The sequence below is a fragment of the Drosophila ficusphila genome, unplaced genomic scaffold, assembly GCF_018152265.1.
Source record: "Drosophila ficusphila isolate 14025-0441.05 unplaced genomic scaffold, ASM1815226v1 contig_791, whole genome shotgun sequence".
NCBI lineage: Eukaryota > Metazoa > Arthropoda > Insecta > Diptera > Drosophilidae > Drosophila > Drosophila ficusphila.
The window spans coordinates 29,194,003-29,212,287 of record NW_025064737.1 but is presented as its reverse complement, the minus strand read 5'-3'; the positions used below and the strand labels follow the sequence as shown (position 1 = coordinate 29,212,287).

The window sequence follows — 18,285 nt, the reverse complement described above, 5'->3', positions numbered from 1 at the left end:
ATAATAAAGAGCTCAAGTATAATAAGCATTTGTATACAAAACTCTTTGTTTATATTGACTTGATACCCGTATGTGAAATAAAAAAAATGCTGAGACTAGCGACGTCGGCAATCAGCATAAATGTTTCACCATGTATTTTCTGGACACCAACCCCAATCTCTTTAAAGTCAACACAGATCTGCCCAACACGCCACTTTCGATTTGGTTCTTTTAGCTAATAAACTAAACCATCAACAGCAACACAACACCCAATGAACTTTACCCAACGGCAACAGTAACAAATGCGAAGAGTGAAAAAGCAACTTCCACATTTATATCATCAACTGTTTCGAATAACGAAACTACATAAATCAATGTCAAAGGGAAGGCTTACAAGATGTCGCAATAGTTTTGCAGATATTCTTGCCCCGCAAGGCCAGAAAAACTAAAAACTTTTTTTTTTGATTTGGAATAGTGCAATTATACATCGAGATCAGTGTTATTATTTCTATTTACTTAAAAAAAACAAATACAAATTTAGAAATGTTTAGTTTATGCTTATACATTCTGGAAAATACTTGTGTACGAAGGATTTTGTCAAAAGCTGAAACCACAGTATTCACATCCTCACCCATGATTGGAATAAGATGGAAAGCTCCTGCCCACTTTTCACCGCCCGCCCACCTAAATGCACTGTGCACAGTTTGAGTACTGTGGGCCTGTACTTGGACGTCATCATTGACAACTGATGAATTGAGTGGGGGTCAATGAAAGGGATGTGGCTGGTGGCTGGATGCACCGCAAGTGGCGCAGCATCCTCATGGAAACGGCCATGTTCATGTTCAATTAGTGAAACGGCATTGCACTTTGTTCATATAAAATGCCTGCGAGTCTAATTAATTACTGCACGATGTCAAAACCAGCAGCATTTGAGCCAATCCCGATCATGTCAGAATTAGACCCGTGGCTGTCATCTTGCCTCGCCTCCGATTTGAATGGCGGTTTCTAGCACTGCAACACGATATGAGAACATTTGAACACAAAAATATGTATGTGCATGCACATGCACATACAATTATCAGAACAACTTTTTTAGGTGCCTATTAATTTTTTTAATTCCAATATTATGAAATACACCGTTGTATGTTGTATAAATGTTTTAAATTTACCTCAATATGTGGGCAGTTTTACGAAATAAATTATTATTTTGTTTTGTTTACTGCAGAAAAAGAAGGTAAAATTTCATTAATAAAAATTTTCTTTTTGTTCAGGGGTAGAAGCGATTGAATGTGAAAGAATAGATTAAATATATAATCGCATGTATATAGCAGCCATCGCTATAACAGGGAAACTCTGAAAAGGTAGAAAATTGTTGATGCTATTTGCATGTTGAATTACATTCATTGTTGATGTTGGCGTGCGTTAGGTATGTTTGCCATCCCCTGCACTCCTTGTATCTTTTGAGTTTCGCGATTGACAACCCCATCGCAGTATCCTGTCATATTGCATGTGGTTGATTTTCATTCTGGTGTGCCTCGCGAATTTTTTACAGCTTTGAGTGACATTAACAATACAGCCAATTGGCAAGTATTGTATAAAATATTCAGTTATGCCAACAAAAGGAAACTAAATATTTACTCTGGTCTACCAACTAAATGTTATTCTGCAGCTAGTTGTATTGTGATATGCCTATAAAATCATCTTGTCTTTTTTTTCAAACAAGCAACTTTCCAAAATATAAATTAGATGTAACTTAAGTAAGAAACAAGAAAAGAAGAAAAGTTTGGCAACCTGATTCCCATCTTAAGCCTAAGTCTATTAAATGGAATGATGTTTCCTATGGCAGACAACGTATTCTATATTTTAATGAAGATATAGACCTATATACATATATATATATAAATATACAGGCAGAAAGAAAAAGTAAACGTTTAAAAAAAAATAAAACAAAAATAATGGTCACCCCTGTGTTGCATATACCGATTTTAATTTGATTATTTAACAAATTGCCTTTACCCTTTTTCCTTATCGTGGATTAGTGTTTTGACCCACTTACATGTTATTTCTAAATTTAAGATTGGTCGGCGAAAGCGAAAATTGCCTACTGTATCCTGATTTTAGGTTCAAAGCATCTAAGAGTTTGGGGTTTAGATTTTTAACTAAATTATTTTCCTATTTTTATTTCGGATATTTCAAAATATTCTGTGTGTTGCAGAAAGCTGGCCCAAAACTGCACTTTCAGAAAACATAAACAATAAACTATCCGCCATCACATCCAATTTTCAAAGAGGTAAATCTCTAAGAGTTTGTGATTCGATTGTTAAACAAACTGCATTCCATCCTTTTTCCTTTGCAGAGGACTTTTTCTATCTTCATATAATGTTTTTTCCACGTTGGTCCCATTTTTTACAAAAACTTGATTCAAAAGAGCCATTCCAAGGCTCATAACTTGATAAATTGCATCCCCATTTTATCACATCATTGTCATAGTTTATCGAGCTATTTAATTTAGGGCTCAGCCCAGAAGGCAAGAAGCCGCCAAATAAACGGAATCAGCAAAATGGTCTTGTCTGCTTCCATGGCCGGTTAAATCCATTTACCAAAAAGCATTACAGGGATTTAATTTAAAAGTTTGCCACACTTGGCTTACTGAAACAGCTGCAGGGGAGAAGGATGTGGAGGAGATGGGCAATTAAAGCACATGCAGCGAATTACAATTTTTAACTTAATAAAGAAAACGATTCGGTGAATGAATTGAAGTTAAGTGAATTGCTCTTTGCTCCGAGTACCTTCTCCATACTCTACATTTGGTGAAAAGATTTTTCAGATTTCCGGTCTTATGCACACACTTATTCGTAGTCTTTTATTTAAAAGAACAAATTTGTATTTATATGCAGTCATTGAATTTAAAAAATGTATTTTTTTAAACTGCCATACTAGATATAGTGTGTTACGAAAATGTTAAATTTTAAAGTGAAGCTGAAGAAAAATCTGCTTATGTTGCTGTAGTGGTAGAACTCTTAAAAGTTCGGGGCATGCAGCACATTAATTAGAAGCTGCCAGGCTCTGCAGACACATACTCTACCTAAAAAAGTTGCCAACGTACAACTGGCTCGGGAGCTAGGGATCCAAAAAAAAGTTTTTCGGTTTACGTTGCGTTGGAGTTTACCTTGCAGTCAAAGTTGATTTTTGCGTTCACATGCTTACACTGAAGAAATTGATTAATTATTAATGCAATTGAAGTTAACTAAACAATTATTGTATAATGTTGCCCACACACTTTAAATTCAGCATGTTAAACTTTTTTGAAGAGATGTGCTTATTTACAAAAGCAATCAAACATCGGCTAGTGAACAAGATCAAATGTATATTCCATTTATTCCTTTATGTGCACCCATTTTGTTGTAAGTTGCTTCAAAACGTTGCTTTTAATTAGAACATGCGTCAGGCACTTAAAGTAGCCATAGCTGGATAAATTAAGTTCCGACGCCGCTGTACGGAGTTGCTGGCGGATTCGCGATAAATGCATTCTGCCAGCCAGCATCATTAGCCGTCTGTAGTTGTTAACTTTTAAACGTAACATTTAATTTTAGTTGAAAGGGTGAAATGAAAAAGTGAAAATCACATAAAGAGCTGTGTGAATGGTGAAGGAGGGAAAGGCAGTGAGTGCAAGGGTCTATGGTGGCCAGTTATAAAAAATATAATCTTCACGCACGTAATTCAAATGTGGCGGGTGGGCGTGTTTCGGTTGCGTCTCATTTAGCGCACGTAACCAAATAATGACCGAAATGATGCTTCTCACTGATGGCCAACACGACGTATACATAATGTTGCAGGGGCAGCGGTGGGAGTAAAATGGAGAAATAAGTAAACTGCGTGCGTTTTGTAAATAAAATAAAGTGTAACGTAACGAAGCGAAATGTTTTATCAACGTGCCGGGGCGCACTAAACAGGAGCTACACTAAGCGAAATAACATAAAATTATTATACATACATCTAATTTTTATTTGACTCTCCGTTTTTATGTTTTTTTATGTACGCATATTGGTTTAAATTAAAAAGTATGATAAGTTCAAAAACAAATGTGCAAAAACAACTATAGCCATTTATTTTTATTTCCTGAAAAGTAAGAATAAATCCCTATAGAGGAACGCATAAAAATAGTTACTTAAAGAGTCCTTCGCCAGTTGAGTGATTTCTTAACCATTCGGAATTTTTTCTGAGTATACAGGGGTGTACGGTCCGCCCCTTGATTTCAACCACTGACAGATGGCCGCTGACCAAAACGGCGGCTGCGGTGTGGCTCTAGGCTTCGCCTTGAATCGGGCTTTGTCTCCCTCGCTGATTACCGCTTTTGGACCGTGTGATACTTGTTTTTGTAATTGTTTTGCTTTGTCGTAAATGGAGAGCGAAACAGGAAGATAGATTGCAATTGCTACAGGCCATTACCAGAGTTGAATGAGGGGAGGCGTACAAATTTCTTGTCATTAAATTAAAAATAAACGACAATATTTTATGCCCCTATAAATATGTAGCAAAGCACAAAGCGTTTGTCTCCCAAACGGAAAAGGCAGCAGATGTTATTTATTTATGCGGATCCTGGTTTAAGGTACATGTTTTAATGTCGTCTTTATGCAGGACTTAGGCTTCAAGTACGTCTTTTGCACAGGTGCGTGTCCGGAAAAAGAGGAAAAGGGTAATATTTTCTTAAGTCGGACAAAACATATTCATATTTCTGGGATCGAAACCAGCATGCTAGGTGGTAGTAAATCAACATTAGCATTTGGCAGAAAAGCTTAGAAATTGACAGGCTGCCGATTATTATTATTTTCCAGGAGACCATTTTCCAAAATCAATTTTTCTCATACTTTCACAAAAACACACTTGTTAAAATAATCTTAGCAAGCAACAAAAAATTAATCCTAAGAACCCCGGTTAATCTAGTTCTTTTAAATCAGCTCTATGCAAATGGAATTTAAAATAGAATAGTATATTTATTTTCAAGGGCTCGTACAGTTCAGTCTTAAGCCTACTCCGTTGGCATCGGCACTGTCAGGTGTTTGCGCTATTTCCAGCTTGGTGTGCTGGAACGGCTTCTCCTCCGGCTCCAGTTCTCGCTGCGATTCTTTGTACTCGTTCCACGTCTGGGTCGTGGCCGTTCCCCAAACCAAGAAGATCACATTCCCGGCAAAGAGTATTCCGGCTGCCAGGCTGAAGACCACCTGCCATTGTCCTCGCTGACTGGTGTCCGTGACCAAAACGCCCACTACGAGGGGCGTCAGCAAGGCCATTAGATTGGTAAAGCTGCTCATGAGGCCGGCTAGAATCCCGGCATGGTTTGGCGATAAATCAATCGTGTTTAGCTCGCTGCCAATCGTGGCCGCACTGCTCACGCCCACACTAAGAGTTACTAACACTAGGACCAAGGTCTTCTGCCCTTCTCCCACGAACACGAGCGCCAGCATTATGGAAGCCGGTGCCCAAAGGGCTATGCTCGTGTAAGTCTTTCTTAGCGCTGTCAAGCTCATCCACTTTTTTTGGAGAACAACGTCTGCAATAACGAGATAAACGTAGCACATGATCCACATGAGCAGAAAGGGAAGCGCCGAAAAGAGCGCATTGCTTTTCAAATCCAGGGCCAAGACGCCGCTTAAGTAGGCAGGTAGCTCGGTTTGCATTGTGGTCAAGCCCCAACTGTCAGCACACCGAGCGCAGAGTAGGGCGTAGACTGGGACTGAGGTGAAAATTCCCCTCCAGGGGATCTCCATTTTCTTGGGCTCCTTCCTTTCCGATCGTTGAAGATCCTCCATGATGAAGACCTTTTCCGCGTCGCCAATGAATCTTGCTTCGCTCGCCCTATTGGCCGCCAGAAGCAGCCAAAGGACGCACCAAACCAGGCCGAAGCCTGCCGCGGAGTAACTAATGCCGGGCCACCCCATCGATGAACTGGCTATCTGCCCCGCCCCGTACATGGCCAACACATTTCCGCAATCAAAGCCCGTGTAGGCAAACGCTCCCAGACGGGTTCGCTCCGCCGTGGGGCACCAGTTGGCCAAATGCTGGTGGATGCACGGCCAGGTCACCTGGCACAGACCCTGCAGCAGACGAATGACACAGTACGCCTTCCAGCCCGCTGCATACACCCCGTAGGTGGTAAGGGCACTGAGCAGGGAAGATCCCAAGGTGCCCCAGAAAAGGACCGCCTTAGAGCCGAAGCGCTTGCACAGATAGCCGGCGGGGAACTGGGCCAGGGCGCAGCCCCAGTAGTAGCTCGACAGGACGTAAGACTTCTCCACCTCCGACCAGTTGTAGTGCTAAAAAGGGTTGACGAGAAAAGAGGTAAGCTGGGTGCTTGCAGCTGATTTTTCGCTTACCCACGGGCGTGTCGCCATCGCTCGATTTGGTTCCGTTGGTCATTGCCACAACTGCCACGCCCACGTTCAGTTGCAGGACTGTGTTAGCCGCCAGACCATAGAAGAGGAGACCCGCCTGCAGATGTCGCAGCCCCAGGCGTGGCACTTTTAAACAAAAGAACATGAAGAGGTTGTGAAACATATATAGTTTAGTCTTACGTTTTGCAGGAATTTCCTCCATGTTAGTAATTCCTTTAATTTGAAGCACCGTCGGTTTTATTGGTCATCTATGGGTTCTGTAATTTAGGTTGTGTGCACTCAGATTAACGTACTAAAATTAATAAGTATTATTATTTGTAATATCATTAATATTTGCATAATGAAGGAAACTAAATAAAACATTATAAGAGTCAGTCTGCAAAAAACTTAAAAAATTACACTTGAATAAAAATTTCAATGACCAAAAACACTTTGCAACTGATATAATCAGATTGACGAGGAATACAACCCATCGAACATGTGAGATATTCGCTTTCAAATCTGACCAAGCTCAGCATTTGTCCAACTGCAATTCCAGAGAAGCTGTTATTGCTCTCAGCCTGGGCAAACACAAACACTCCACAGGTCCCTCACTGCCCTTAGTCGGATATTGCCGCCATTCAATTCCATTGTTTGTTATTTTAGATATTTTTCGGGTTTGTTGTTTTTCAGATTTTTTGCTGTCTGCCTTTTTCTTGTTTGGCAATCTGCCTGAGCTCGAGTCCCGTTCCCAGTTAGTGTGCAAATTTCCACGATAATACGCAACGGAAAAACACAAACGTACAAAAACTGAATTTAAATCTCTGCATTTACAATTGTATCAGTACAGCTAACAAGATACCTTTCAGTGCCACCCACATACACTCCCACACTGTTTTTCAATTGTTCTAATAGTTGGCAACGTGTGGACGACTGCCAATCGTCAAAGTTGGGTGGTCGCCTGACTATGGGAGGTGGGTGGTGGTGCCGATAATGCCGCTCAAAAAAATAAATAACATTGACATAGATGCAAAATTCAAAGAATACATTCGAACACAATATTTCCTACAATAAAAAAGGTTGTTAACTTTTTTATAAGAAATAAATAAACAATTTTTGTTAAAGTTCGGTTTAAGAAATCATATATTCGCTTGTTAATATTCCAATGCCTTCTGACTTTTTGTTTGAATAATAACCGTTTTGAACTGATTTCGTTATTGTCAATGATTTAGATAGTTCATATTCTCTAAGCTCAGAACGAAAGACTCAAATGATAAATATCCACTTTAAACACAGTTGTTTTTTAGTTTTAAATTTAATTTAAATTCAGGAGAAATCAAAATTTAGGTATGTATTTGCTTTTTGTATGCATTTAATCTGACGAATTAAAGAGCTGCGTGGAAATTTTTAAAAATAATGTTGACCCCTTTTACCACTCTAGGTAGATATGTCTAGGTGTCTAATAAAGACATACACAAACACATTTATTATCAATTTGGTTCGTCGCCTAGTGATAAAAAAAAGTAAAAATACATTTTGGAATGCCTTAGACAATGTGGGATCTAATGAAAAAGTTTTGCTATCTGTTGTTTTATTACTATGTATGAAATGCCAACACCTAAAATATAAAAATATTCATACACGAAACACGCGTCGTTATAAGCAATATAAAGCTTATTTGTCGGAATAAGATACGATATTCCCTCAAATTTAGTGGGTAACGGGTACAATAACAAAAACGATTTATTCAATGCGTATATGTCCTTGTGGGTGTATTTAGATTTCATTCTGTTTGACAATTCTTTTAAACCCACTTTAAAAATGCTTGCGATCTATTCTTTTTCTTTAATTTTATTAAATTATTTAAAGCCGACTGCATTTTGGTGGTGACATTTTTCGTTGGTCTGTTCCAATGTATATTTCACATGAGTTTATAAAATAGGTATATGCAAACACTTTACATTTTTCTTTAGCTATTTTCGTTCAAGTAGTATCAGACAAATATGCAAGAATTTACTGCCGGTATTTTCAGAGATCCACCACATTGTTGCACTATAATTAAACTATATATTCACTTGTTAACCGAACCTTTTTATTGTTGAGCACGTTTTTTGTCTATTAATATCTGATTTTAATTGGGGTTTGTTTTGCTATGTTGTTCGACCCGTTCTCCGCGTGCTAATTGTGCGTCTATTTCGATTCTGTTTTCTATATAGTTATCCGATCGCAGTTTGTTTAGCCCCCAACGCCAAACTGCTCCCGCTAGCGATTGGCGCTCACTATTCGTTTCACTGCTTACCCGTCGCAACGAACAGAGAGAGCCTACGCAAATGAAAATAAAACTCTCATCCGAAGGGCATAAAAGAAATTTGACTTTTTTTGTGTTCTATTAACTTGACAACATTTGTTTTTTTAAATGTGAATCGTATTTTTCTCGTATAAAATTGTGCTTGAAATTACCCAATTGAAGAACGAATCGCAGGGTCCCCCTTAATGTTTTTTATGAGGCTTTAATTTTAAAAATATTTCTACAGTTTTAGATATCTGCACGTGACGGGATCAAAAACTACCTCACATGGTAAAGTCTTAATATACATTTAAAAGATCAACATGTGCGAAACGAAAATAAAGAAAAGGTTGATGTCACAACTAAAATTAGTGATCGCCTTATATGTAAAATTTAATCACCAGTATGTTTTTGTTACCGTTTAGAAACGGTGAGGCAGCAGCCCACGGCTTAAAATATTATTTATGAAGCGTCTAAGAATAAATCTTAAATTAATTCTTGTTGAGGGGGACAAGTAGAATTCAAAATAAACAAGGCGCGCAAGCTGATTTAACCGGTTAACTGTCCCACTCAGTGGGTAAAGAGAGAGTCGGGGAACTAAAAGAAATCGCACTAACGCGTGCAAGCATAGACACCAACCATCGATCGTTGTACTTAACATTCCTGTTAAAAAAACGTATTACTTAACATTCTGTTAAAATAATCGGTCCATCCGAGACAGTAACCATAGTTTTCGGGGATGGTGACAAAATCTTCGAGGGGTGGAGAAACATTAACATAGACACCAACCATCGATCGTTGTACTTAACATTCCTGTTAAAAAAACGTACTACTTAACATTCTGTTAAAATAATCTGTCCATCCGAGACAGTAACCATAGTTATCGCGGATGGTGACAAAATCTTCGAGGGGTGGAGAAACATTAATGTTTTAAAAAATCTGTCAGCATTAATCGATGTCTTATCGATATTTACCCACCCCTAGTCTTTTTGCGATCATTTGTTTTTGTAGCTCGAGTTAAACATTTGATCGTAGCGGTAAATGCAAGTGCAATGAAGTTTGATTTAACAAAATAGTCGGCGAGCGAATGCTTTACTATCTCGTGAGTTCTGTTTCTAGAAGTAAACAAATTAATTACAACTGCCTTTCGCGCGTTAAACGGTCTTCAAGAAAGGGACAAAAGGAGGTGCGCGAACAAAGCTCTTGCCGCCAAACGCGCAGCTGACGAGTTGGTGGAAATAAACGTGCGCAATAATCGCCGGGTAATACATTGTTTGATTTGCGTTTCATGTCACTGGAAATTAAAGTGACGCCGTGAGCCCAGTTTCAGTTTGACATTCGGAAACTACTCTCTATTTTACTTCGTTTGGGTCCCGTTTCGTTAGTGTTAGCTTTTCGTGTCCTGCGTTCCTTTGTTCCTTGACGTGTGTTCGTGGTTTCGGTGGTGCGATCACCGGGAGTGGATTAGGAATCCGCTGGTGGGTCGATTGGAAATGCAAACCGATGATGCGGTGTGCTTTTTGCCAACTTTAAATTTTAATGAAAAAGGCAGTACAGTAGTCGCTAGCTATGTGAAACAGTCTTCTTGCTTGACAAATAAAAAATAAATGTTGTGTACTAATTTGATTTAGATTTAAATTGTCAAAGATTTAAAGTTGGCAAAAAGTAAAAAGTGTTCCATTGTAAAAACCGTTGTGATTTATTTAGTGAATATATATTTTGTTCGGACACGCACCCCGCGTCCTTCTAAAAAGTGTCAAAATTATCAGTGTGCAAAACGATAGAGAAAAATCCAAAATTGTTATATACGTTTTAAGTTGGATTAAAAATTAAACGGATACCCACAAGAAAGTCAAGAACACACGTTGCTGCCTTCTACTTGTTGATTTGTAAGTCGATTTTTTATGCCATGCTGCCTGCTTCATTTTTCAATACTAAATTTTAACAATCTTAATACAGTTTTACTATTTCTGCATTTTACTGTTCTCTGACTGCTTCCCAATTTGAGAACAGCGATCATTTTACCTGCAGCCCACGCAATCTTTTTTCAACTCACTCTCTGTCTCTTCCTCACTGTCTTTTACTCATTGTTCGTGATTACGCATTGTTGTTTTACGATTTCTGACAAGCCGTCAGAAACAACTTTTTCCACCCTTTTGGTGTCGGAAATATGGATTCTCAACTGCATACGTAAGCAATTTCACCATCAAAATACTTTTTATTAGTGGCGATTTTTGCTTTTATGTTAAAAATTGATCTATGTATGCATCGCTACTTCTTTTGCATACTTTTGCTGACTCATTGGCGTGCTCAAAGTAATTTCATCATTTGTATAGATTTGATCCTCTTTGCACCATGCAATCGTTTTTTCTGGTATGCTTCGCTTCACTTCGCTATGGTTTTGACCATTACACTTGACTTTGACCACTTTACTTCATGTTTGTAGGATTTTCATTAAGTTGACATTCATGAGCTTTGTTTTTGGTTCCCCAGGTCAACTAAATGTTAGGAACTAGAGCTCTTTTGATAAAGCAGCAAAATTGAAAAAAAAATAAGGTTATGCAGATATAAGTTTTAGGAGACGAATATAAACTCTTTCGCTATCGAAGTGTTGAGTTGTCTCTTCACATGTTGTTGAACTGCTAATTGGTTCTAGCAACTGGAAATTTTGTCTTAATTTTTTTCGTCAGGCTGCCGCTTTATTCCACCTACCCACTTGCACTCAAATTGCACTCTGCGAGTCGTATTCATTTTAAAATAAAAGTCAACGCGAATATGCACATGGATCCAGTGACCAGTATTGTACAACTAGCGCCGTTATTTTAGACACAAACGAGTCATTTAACAGTGTTTGGGCAGGCGGCGGGCTGTGCAGGGCGACGCGACGTAGAGTCGAGTGTAATTTGCAAACAAAAAGCCATTAAAATATCAAATTAGCGTCTGGCTTTGGCTCCGAGTGCGGGATTTAGTGGAAGTCTCCAATTGTTGTCGTTCGTGCCCGCCACGCCTTCTCTTCGCCTTCCTCCGGGAGCCACCGCCTTTGCATTTGTTTGTATTATCGTATCGCATTTTGCGAAATCGAAAGTAACTGAAATGTAGCACCCGCATGTATGAGCTGCGTTCCGTCATCAATTTGTTGATTAACAGTTGTCAGTTTTGAGGGGGTAACCTCTTGCCTGCCGCGCAGTCTTCTCCCTTTAATTATTCTAACTTCGATAAAAGTGGCGTCAATTATCAAGAAAACGGGAAACTGTTTTCACCTTAGAAAGCTTACTAGTACATATATATATTTCTTATTACTTTTATAGTAATTATGTATCCCCTTGTAATTAAGGGCTATCCACTTAATTCACAGCTTGCTGATAGAATATTATTGATTTGTGAAGTATGAACGCAAGCTCCAATTGTATTGAAATTTTTTCTGTGGATATGATTTGCAGGCAAAGTGGTCTGATTTCAGATAACCAAATTTACTCGCCGCGTTAAACTCCATTTGTTTCACTGCCAAGGCTGAATGCGTGCCGCGATACAAACCGATTAAAAACAAAACAGAACCAAAAGCTGAAACACGTTTTACCTGTACTGCAATGCAAACTGAGTCACTGGGTTGAAAGAACTTCGTTGGGGATGATGCCAGTACAAAATGGTTATTCGAAAAATACAAAAAAAACTCCGGCAGCGGTAATCAAACCATCAAGAGAATATTTATGACGGTCACACAGACCCCTTGCAAACTGCGTCGAGAATAAAGCTCAACTGGAAGCTATCTCGATCATTGGATCATGTCGCTCTGGCGGACAGAAACGTCTCCCTGCTCCATATTTGGACAAGCTGCCGTCTCCCTTTCGCCCATGCGAAAACTTCTGGGGCCACGCTTGCGCGTTTTGTCTTGGTTTTCGTTTCTTTTTGGTCTTGGGTTTGTGTTGTTGAACGCGTCCCTCCCCTACTCGTAGTTATACCCAAACGCGTTTTATAAATTATAAAGTTGAATGCCCAGTTTCGAAAATTGAACGAGCCTGACCTTGAGCACAAATTTTCGGAGCTTCGGGTCTCGCTCTCGTGTTCAAGTGTTTGCGTTTGTATCTGCGCATACATATGATGTTGATACCCTTGTTTACAGAGAGTATACGAAACTAGAGAAAGAGCTTGCTTATCAACTCGCTGTTTTAAGACTACATTTTCTATACCCTTCAGTGGTTACTTACATCAAGATCACCTTCCAAATCAATATAGGCACTTCAGGCTGTCCGACGGCCGGTTTAAGGTCTGTTTTTACGCAAACTGGTCTCTAATTTCCAAAGCTTCGTCGCTGAAACTACCGAAAGACTTGTTGGTACGGTCGCAACATTCGGGATCGGACGAATATATCATATAGGTGTCAAAAGAAATATCGGAATAAAAACAGAATATTAAGAGAAAACAACAATTTGGCCTGGGAATTTTTAAAAGTATATTATACAGTTTGCACTGGAACCACTGATCAAATTAATGAAAATAATAAAGAAAAATTACTCATAGTTATAAAAAATTGCAAGGCATACAAATTTATTAAGATCATATAGCTGCCAATGTTAACCTGAAAAAATTAACCGAAAATCGACATTATTTCGGTTTAACACATCGAATTTTAAAAATTACTATACAGCTACAAAATGTGTGTTATACTGTGCTTCTTTCAATGTTTTGAGTTTAGTGCCATGGTAGTTCCTCTGTTTTGGCTTTTCTGCTGTGCTTCCATGCGTTACGATGTTAAGCCATTTGCTTTGGAAAAAAACGCAACCATACAAATAAACAAACGCACATGCGTTACCCAAAGCACGAACATATTCGAAAAATACGAGATTGTTCGCACCAAAATGATTAATGATGTTAATTTTTTTCGACATTACTCTTTGAACTTGGTTCTCTGCAAACACGATCATAAAAAGTGCGTATATCTGTGTAACTAAAACCGGTTTAAAAGTTTGAATTTGGCAACCCGAAGTTAAAAAAACTCCAAAAAGCTGGAGGGTCGAGATAATTTACGGAGTCATCTGTACCGTATAAAGTGAGAAAAAAATTTCTTTATATTCCTTCAAACAAATAAAAGATTTATTTACGTCTGGCGAGGAATTTTCATTGATTTCCAGACTATAGTCGTAAAACATGAAAGGCTAATCAACGCAAATGCTATAATTAGAATACAAAAATATTTTTTTTGAATATAACCCTACGAACCAAGATCGGGCAGAGGCTAAAGCATAAATATTTATTGCTATTTAGTGTGATGGCTTAGTTTTGTTTGACTTGGTTCTCAACGTCTACTTGTTAAGGTGTTGATAAACATGCAAATTAACACAGCCGATTACTGAGGCTGACAAAATATGTGGTATGCGTGGGACATGCATCATTGGGTAGATTTGCCGCGCAATAGATCTTTCTAATGGCCCACAAGCTTACGCAGGCTTCTATCGAGTAAGGTGGGCCTGTTGTCACTCAATTTATTATCAACATGGAGATCCCTCTGCGAGGAGTCTTTTGAGTTAGTTACACTGAACAAAGTTAAGTGCTCAGTTAAATATATGTCAATATACCTTTTACTGTTACTTATAATTTTTGGTGTAATATTTTCTTTTTTTATCAGTCTGCGCGTATATTTTTGACAGAAGCTAGACAACTTTAATGCCACACATGATTTGTGAATGGATAGGTTTGTTGTTGTGCGACCGTAGGCGATTATTTTCTTTTGATTGATAAGAGAGAGAGAGAGACCAAAGCTGACAGCTATTTTTCAGCCTCTTCGGTTGTCGATTTCAAAAAATTTTTTTATGGTTTTGTGTAATAAGGGGTTAAATTTGGCTGCCTAAAGAACATATTTCTGTCAAGAAGGGAAGGGAATGTGAAAAAACATGCATAAATGAACTTCAATGGATTAAGATAAACAAGTTATTACCAAAAACGCTACTTCACATATATTTCATAAATTCATTGTCACTTGTTTTAAATTTTCACCAAAACAACCATACAAAATGTAGATAAACAAATAATCTTTTGAATAAATGAACACCATAACGCTTCCTGGCCTTGCTATACGAATATCTAAGTATGTGCATATACATATATCCAAAAATCGTATCTCTGTGTTCCTATATATTTAGTGGATTTTACGCGCATGCTGTTATTGTACAGTGCAAGTTGTCTTTGCCCTGATTCCGTTTCTTTTATTTATTGGCTCACTCCGGTATATATTAGCTGTTTTATAGCCGCCTATTCCCTCTTCTCCAAATTTTCTGTCTTTATCTGTTTTCTTGCTTGAATGTTGTTCTGGTTGCTTGGTGCTCTCTCCTATTGTGGTTGTCCGCTGTTTTTCATTGTTTTCTAATTTATTTTAATTTAATTTCTATATCAATGTTAAGCTCTGAAAAATCACATTCTTTTTCGTATGCACATTTTTGTTCCCATCTCCCATTTTTTCCATTTCGTTTCTGTTCAAGATCATGTCCCTTAATATCAACATTCATTTGTATAAAAGGAACTCCAGAATCTATTAAAAAATATTTATATAAACGCGTGTCTTATGGGAAATGTTCTGTTCTTTTCCGATTTTTCAGCCGCCCATCCGCTCCCCTTCTACTAGTACAACTACTGCTACTAGCACCACCAAACCAACACCACCGGCCACCAGCGTCGCGAATAAGAGTCGTGTGCAGTGTCAGTATCTCTCGAATTAGCCAAGTTGGCCACATCTCAGCCAGCACAGCGCATAGAAAAGAATTTTTAATAAATTCAAATGCGTATATGTTTTAAAGTTTATAAAATCGGCTTTACATTTTTTTGTTGACGTTCAGTGTGAAGTTTAATTAATGAATTAGCCTTAGGTAACTGTGAGTACTAATTTATTAAAGTGCAACGAAATAAATTTCTGTGAGTGCATTAAAAAGCCACCCAATTACCAAATAATCAAAAAAAAACCAATCTATAAATATCCGTATCGCCAAGTAAACTTAAATTTTTAATTGCTTCTATTTCCATACTGTGTGCGCAATTTGACTACAATCATTTTAAATAGTTTATCACAAAGCCAGCGTTGAAATTGAGTCGAAATAACCAAAAGCTGAGAAACGACAGCGCTGTATGCGGCTCCACATGTGTGGGTTCCTTTAAAGTGGGTGAGTAAATCAGCTTTAAATCTTATCACATTAAAGCTACGCATACACCCGGTATTCCTTTCATTTTAAGTTATTGAGAACTACAGAAGTAACTGTACCATAATAGTGCGGTTGTCACATTAAGCCATATATGTATGCGTTTTGACTCTGACAATGAGGTTGCTCCATAAGCTTCCTGCACCTCCGTGGCAGTTATTAAAAATATTTCCATGCCTTGGATGGTTCGGGTGGCAAGAAGAAGTTAAATTTGCATAGTAAGACTATATTAAATATGCCGTTCTTGTTACTGTTAGTAAAATGTATCTCTTTACGTCACGGTCATACCATTGTGTCACGAAATTTTTGAAAGCCCTGTAATAATGAAATGTATTGACCACTTATATTCTTCTGTCAAATTAGTAAAATGGTAAAAAAAAAACATTTTTTGGTGATAAGTAGTGCAACTATGTTTCGATTTCGCCAACCACATGCGACCACCAAAAACTCCTTATTCTTTTTGACCAGTTCCCAGGCGTTTCTCATTGCTTTTGGTTCTAAGAAAAAATACGATACATACTTGGAAACTGTATTCAAGAGCCTGGCGCAAAGCTATAAAATTGTACATACATGTGCGGATGGCAAGAGGAAGTTTTTACTGTGCTGGAGAGGCTAAAGACCCATTTACATAGCCTCAGCATTTTTAAGTGCATTTGGACATTAGCCAAACAAGAAAATAATCACAAAACTGCCGAGGCGATGTTTGTCGTCGCTTTTTGGCTTTCTCTGTCTATCACATTAAGGCAATTTGCTTTAGAATTTATTTCAATTGCTCTTAAACGAATTAGACTGTTACGATCACGGTGTGGGTGAATACACAGCGACGACGACTTCATCACCTATTGCAAGTTAGAAATGGAACCCACGCACCTTAGAGCGATGTAATCTTTATCTCCAATTTTGATAATTTTTTTCTTTTTTTTTTAACAATAAAAAATCAGTTATCCTTAGAAATATGTGCGATTATCGGCAGTACTTTTGCGAAAACTATCCCAAAAGCTCCGACCTCGTTGAAAATCAAAAGTTTCAATTAAAAATGCGTAACTGAGGTCGTCCAACGTACAACACCTGTTGCTATTCTCTTCTTGGCCCCTAAAGATTTTATTTAATTTCACTTAAGCCGTTCAAGTAGCCTCAGACAGAGTTAGACAACACAGCCAATGACAAAGGCAATTCGTGTTGCCGGGTGGCAGGGAGTCGCTGCTCGTGCGTCAGGCGGCATCCAATTTCCAGCTAGCAGGAGCAAGTGCCAAAAAGGAGTTTAGTTTTTGCCTTTGTTTTACACCCTTGGAGTTTCAAGCAAGGCGCGTGCCACTTGCATTTATTGGTGCCGCATTTCCCTCGCAGCTTTTATCCGCCTTTTCCTTCTGTCTGCATACTGCGTACGAGTTGTTGCACTTTGCGCTTTCGACCCAGATTTGTCTTTGGATAGCATCTTTACCCAGGATTGCCCTTGCTTGCCTTTTTTCGGCGTCTATGTCTCGGCTTGCTCTGGCCCTGTTTGTGTCTGCTTTCAACATTTTCTTGTACAATTTTTCTTCTTGTTATTGTTGGGTGTGGAATTTTGTTTTTTTATGCATTGCATTCAATCTGCAAGGTTGTTGCCAGCGAATTTTTGTAGCTGCTGGTTTTTCCGTTGCTTGTTAAGATGCCGTGTTGCTGCTGGTGCTGTTGCTCTCTGAAGAAAAGGTAGCTGCTCTATTTACTGATGTTGTGGTTGCCACTACTTTCCTTGCTGGAGTAGTTCCTTTTTCCTAAGGCCATTGGTGCTTTGGTGCAATTTCTTTGGTGAAAATTCCTTTTGCACAATGCTCTGTAGTTTAGACACTTAATACTTGCAATACCTGCAAATGTGTGCCTGGGGTGCAAAGTTTACATTGGTAACTTAAGTAAATTAACTAAAAAAATTTCAATAATCCAAGATTAATTATAAATATTTTTATTTAATTTTCATAAGGATGATTGATAAAATTTTGTGAGACCATCTCCATAACTGATTTTAAAGCTTTTTTTTTATCATCTTGTGGATTTTTGTTAAAGTAATTTTTTTTTAATTTTTACAATGGCAAATTGATTTTCCTTTGCATTTTGCTGGCATGTTCAGTTTGCTTTTTGGGTTATGTATGCTACACGATTTATTTGTGTTTTAAATTAAATTTCTGTTTTAAATAAATAAAATGTTTCGCTAAGCATTTAATGCTGTAGTCTGGCTAGATCATTTCTTGGTCTGTTGACAAGATTTCAATTTAACTTATGGCCGCTTGTCGCTTTGGACGATGGAAACCACTCGTCACTTCGAAGTTTTTGCTTCTTTCGTCGTTCGAATGGTACGCGTATTTGAGGGATTGCCGAGCATGCAGTAGTGCTACAGCTAACACATGTTTGGCTAAATAGTTGAGATTTCTGGTTGTGAGTGCCCCAAGTATTTGGCATTTTTATCTCGATGTCATCCAAAATCGGGCAT

At 38.2% G+C, this 18,285-nt stretch overlaps 2 protein-coding genes across 12 annotated transcripts in view; one reads left to right on the top strand and one right to left on the bottom strand.

Moving 5' to 3' along the window:
• Positions 1-4,948: 4,948 nt before the first annotated feature.
• On the bottom strand, positions 4,949-8,939 carry LOC108098667 (putative inorganic phosphate cotransporter). 6 transcript variants are annotated; one of them, XM_017201753.1, is made up of 4 exons: positions 8,811-8,939; positions 6,552-6,663; positions 6,358-6,497; positions 4,949-6,293 (listed from the first exon to the last, which is right to left on the bottom strand). In XM_017201753.1, exons 2-4 carry the CDS (start codon positions 6,571-6,573, stop codon positions 4,980-4,982), a joined length of 1,476 nt encoding a protein of 491 aa, XP_017057242.1. In that variant the 5' UTR covers positions 6,574-6,663; positions 8,811-8,939; the 3' UTR covers positions 4,949-4,979. The 6 variants fall into 6 exon arrangements, with proteins under 6 accessions (XP_017057242.1, XP_017057245.1, XP_017057246.1 ...); XM_017201756.1 differs by having other exon boundaries at positions 6,552-6,628; positions 8,811-8,933; XM_017201757.2 differs by lacking the exon at positions 8,811-8,939 and adding an exon at positions 8,650-8,732 and having other exon boundaries at positions 6,552-6,628.
• Positions 8,940-9,641: 702 nt separating this feature from the next.
• Positions 9,642-18,285, top strand: part of LOC108098665 (polypyrimidine tract-binding protein 1) — a 133,403-nt gene continuing 124,759 nt past the window's right edge. For 3 of the 6 annotated variants that reach the window (XM_017201750.1, XM_017201747.1, XM_017201744.1), the window contains exons 1-2: positions 9,650-10,115; positions 10,345-10,526. Coding sequence is in view for 1 of the 6 variants with exons in the window: in XM_017201751.1 (XP_017057240.1) it covers positions 9,725-9,739; positions 15,686-15,785 (115 nt within the window). In the remaining 5 variants the exon portion in view is untranslated. Of the gene's footprint in view, positions 10,116-10,344; positions 10,527-15,483; positions 15,786-18,285 lie in introns of those variants that run through there. The other 3 variants (XM_017201751.1, XM_017201745.2, XM_017201749.1) reach the window with 3 other exon arrangements.

Excerpts from the sequence above, each read along its gene's own strand:
- LOC108098667 (XM_017201753.1), bottom strand. The coding sequence starts at position 6,573 with ATGGAGGAAATTCCTGCAAAAC. Across the intron at positions 6,498-6,551 it reads GGAGGAAATTCCTGCAAAAC|TGCCACGCCTGGGGCTGCGA; the intron begins GTAAGACTAAAC and ends TTTGTTTAAAAG. Across the intron at positions 6,294-6,357 it reads CGAGCGATGGCGACACGCCC|CACTACAACTGGTCGGAGGT; the intron begins GTGGGTAAGCGA and ends AACCCTTTTTAG.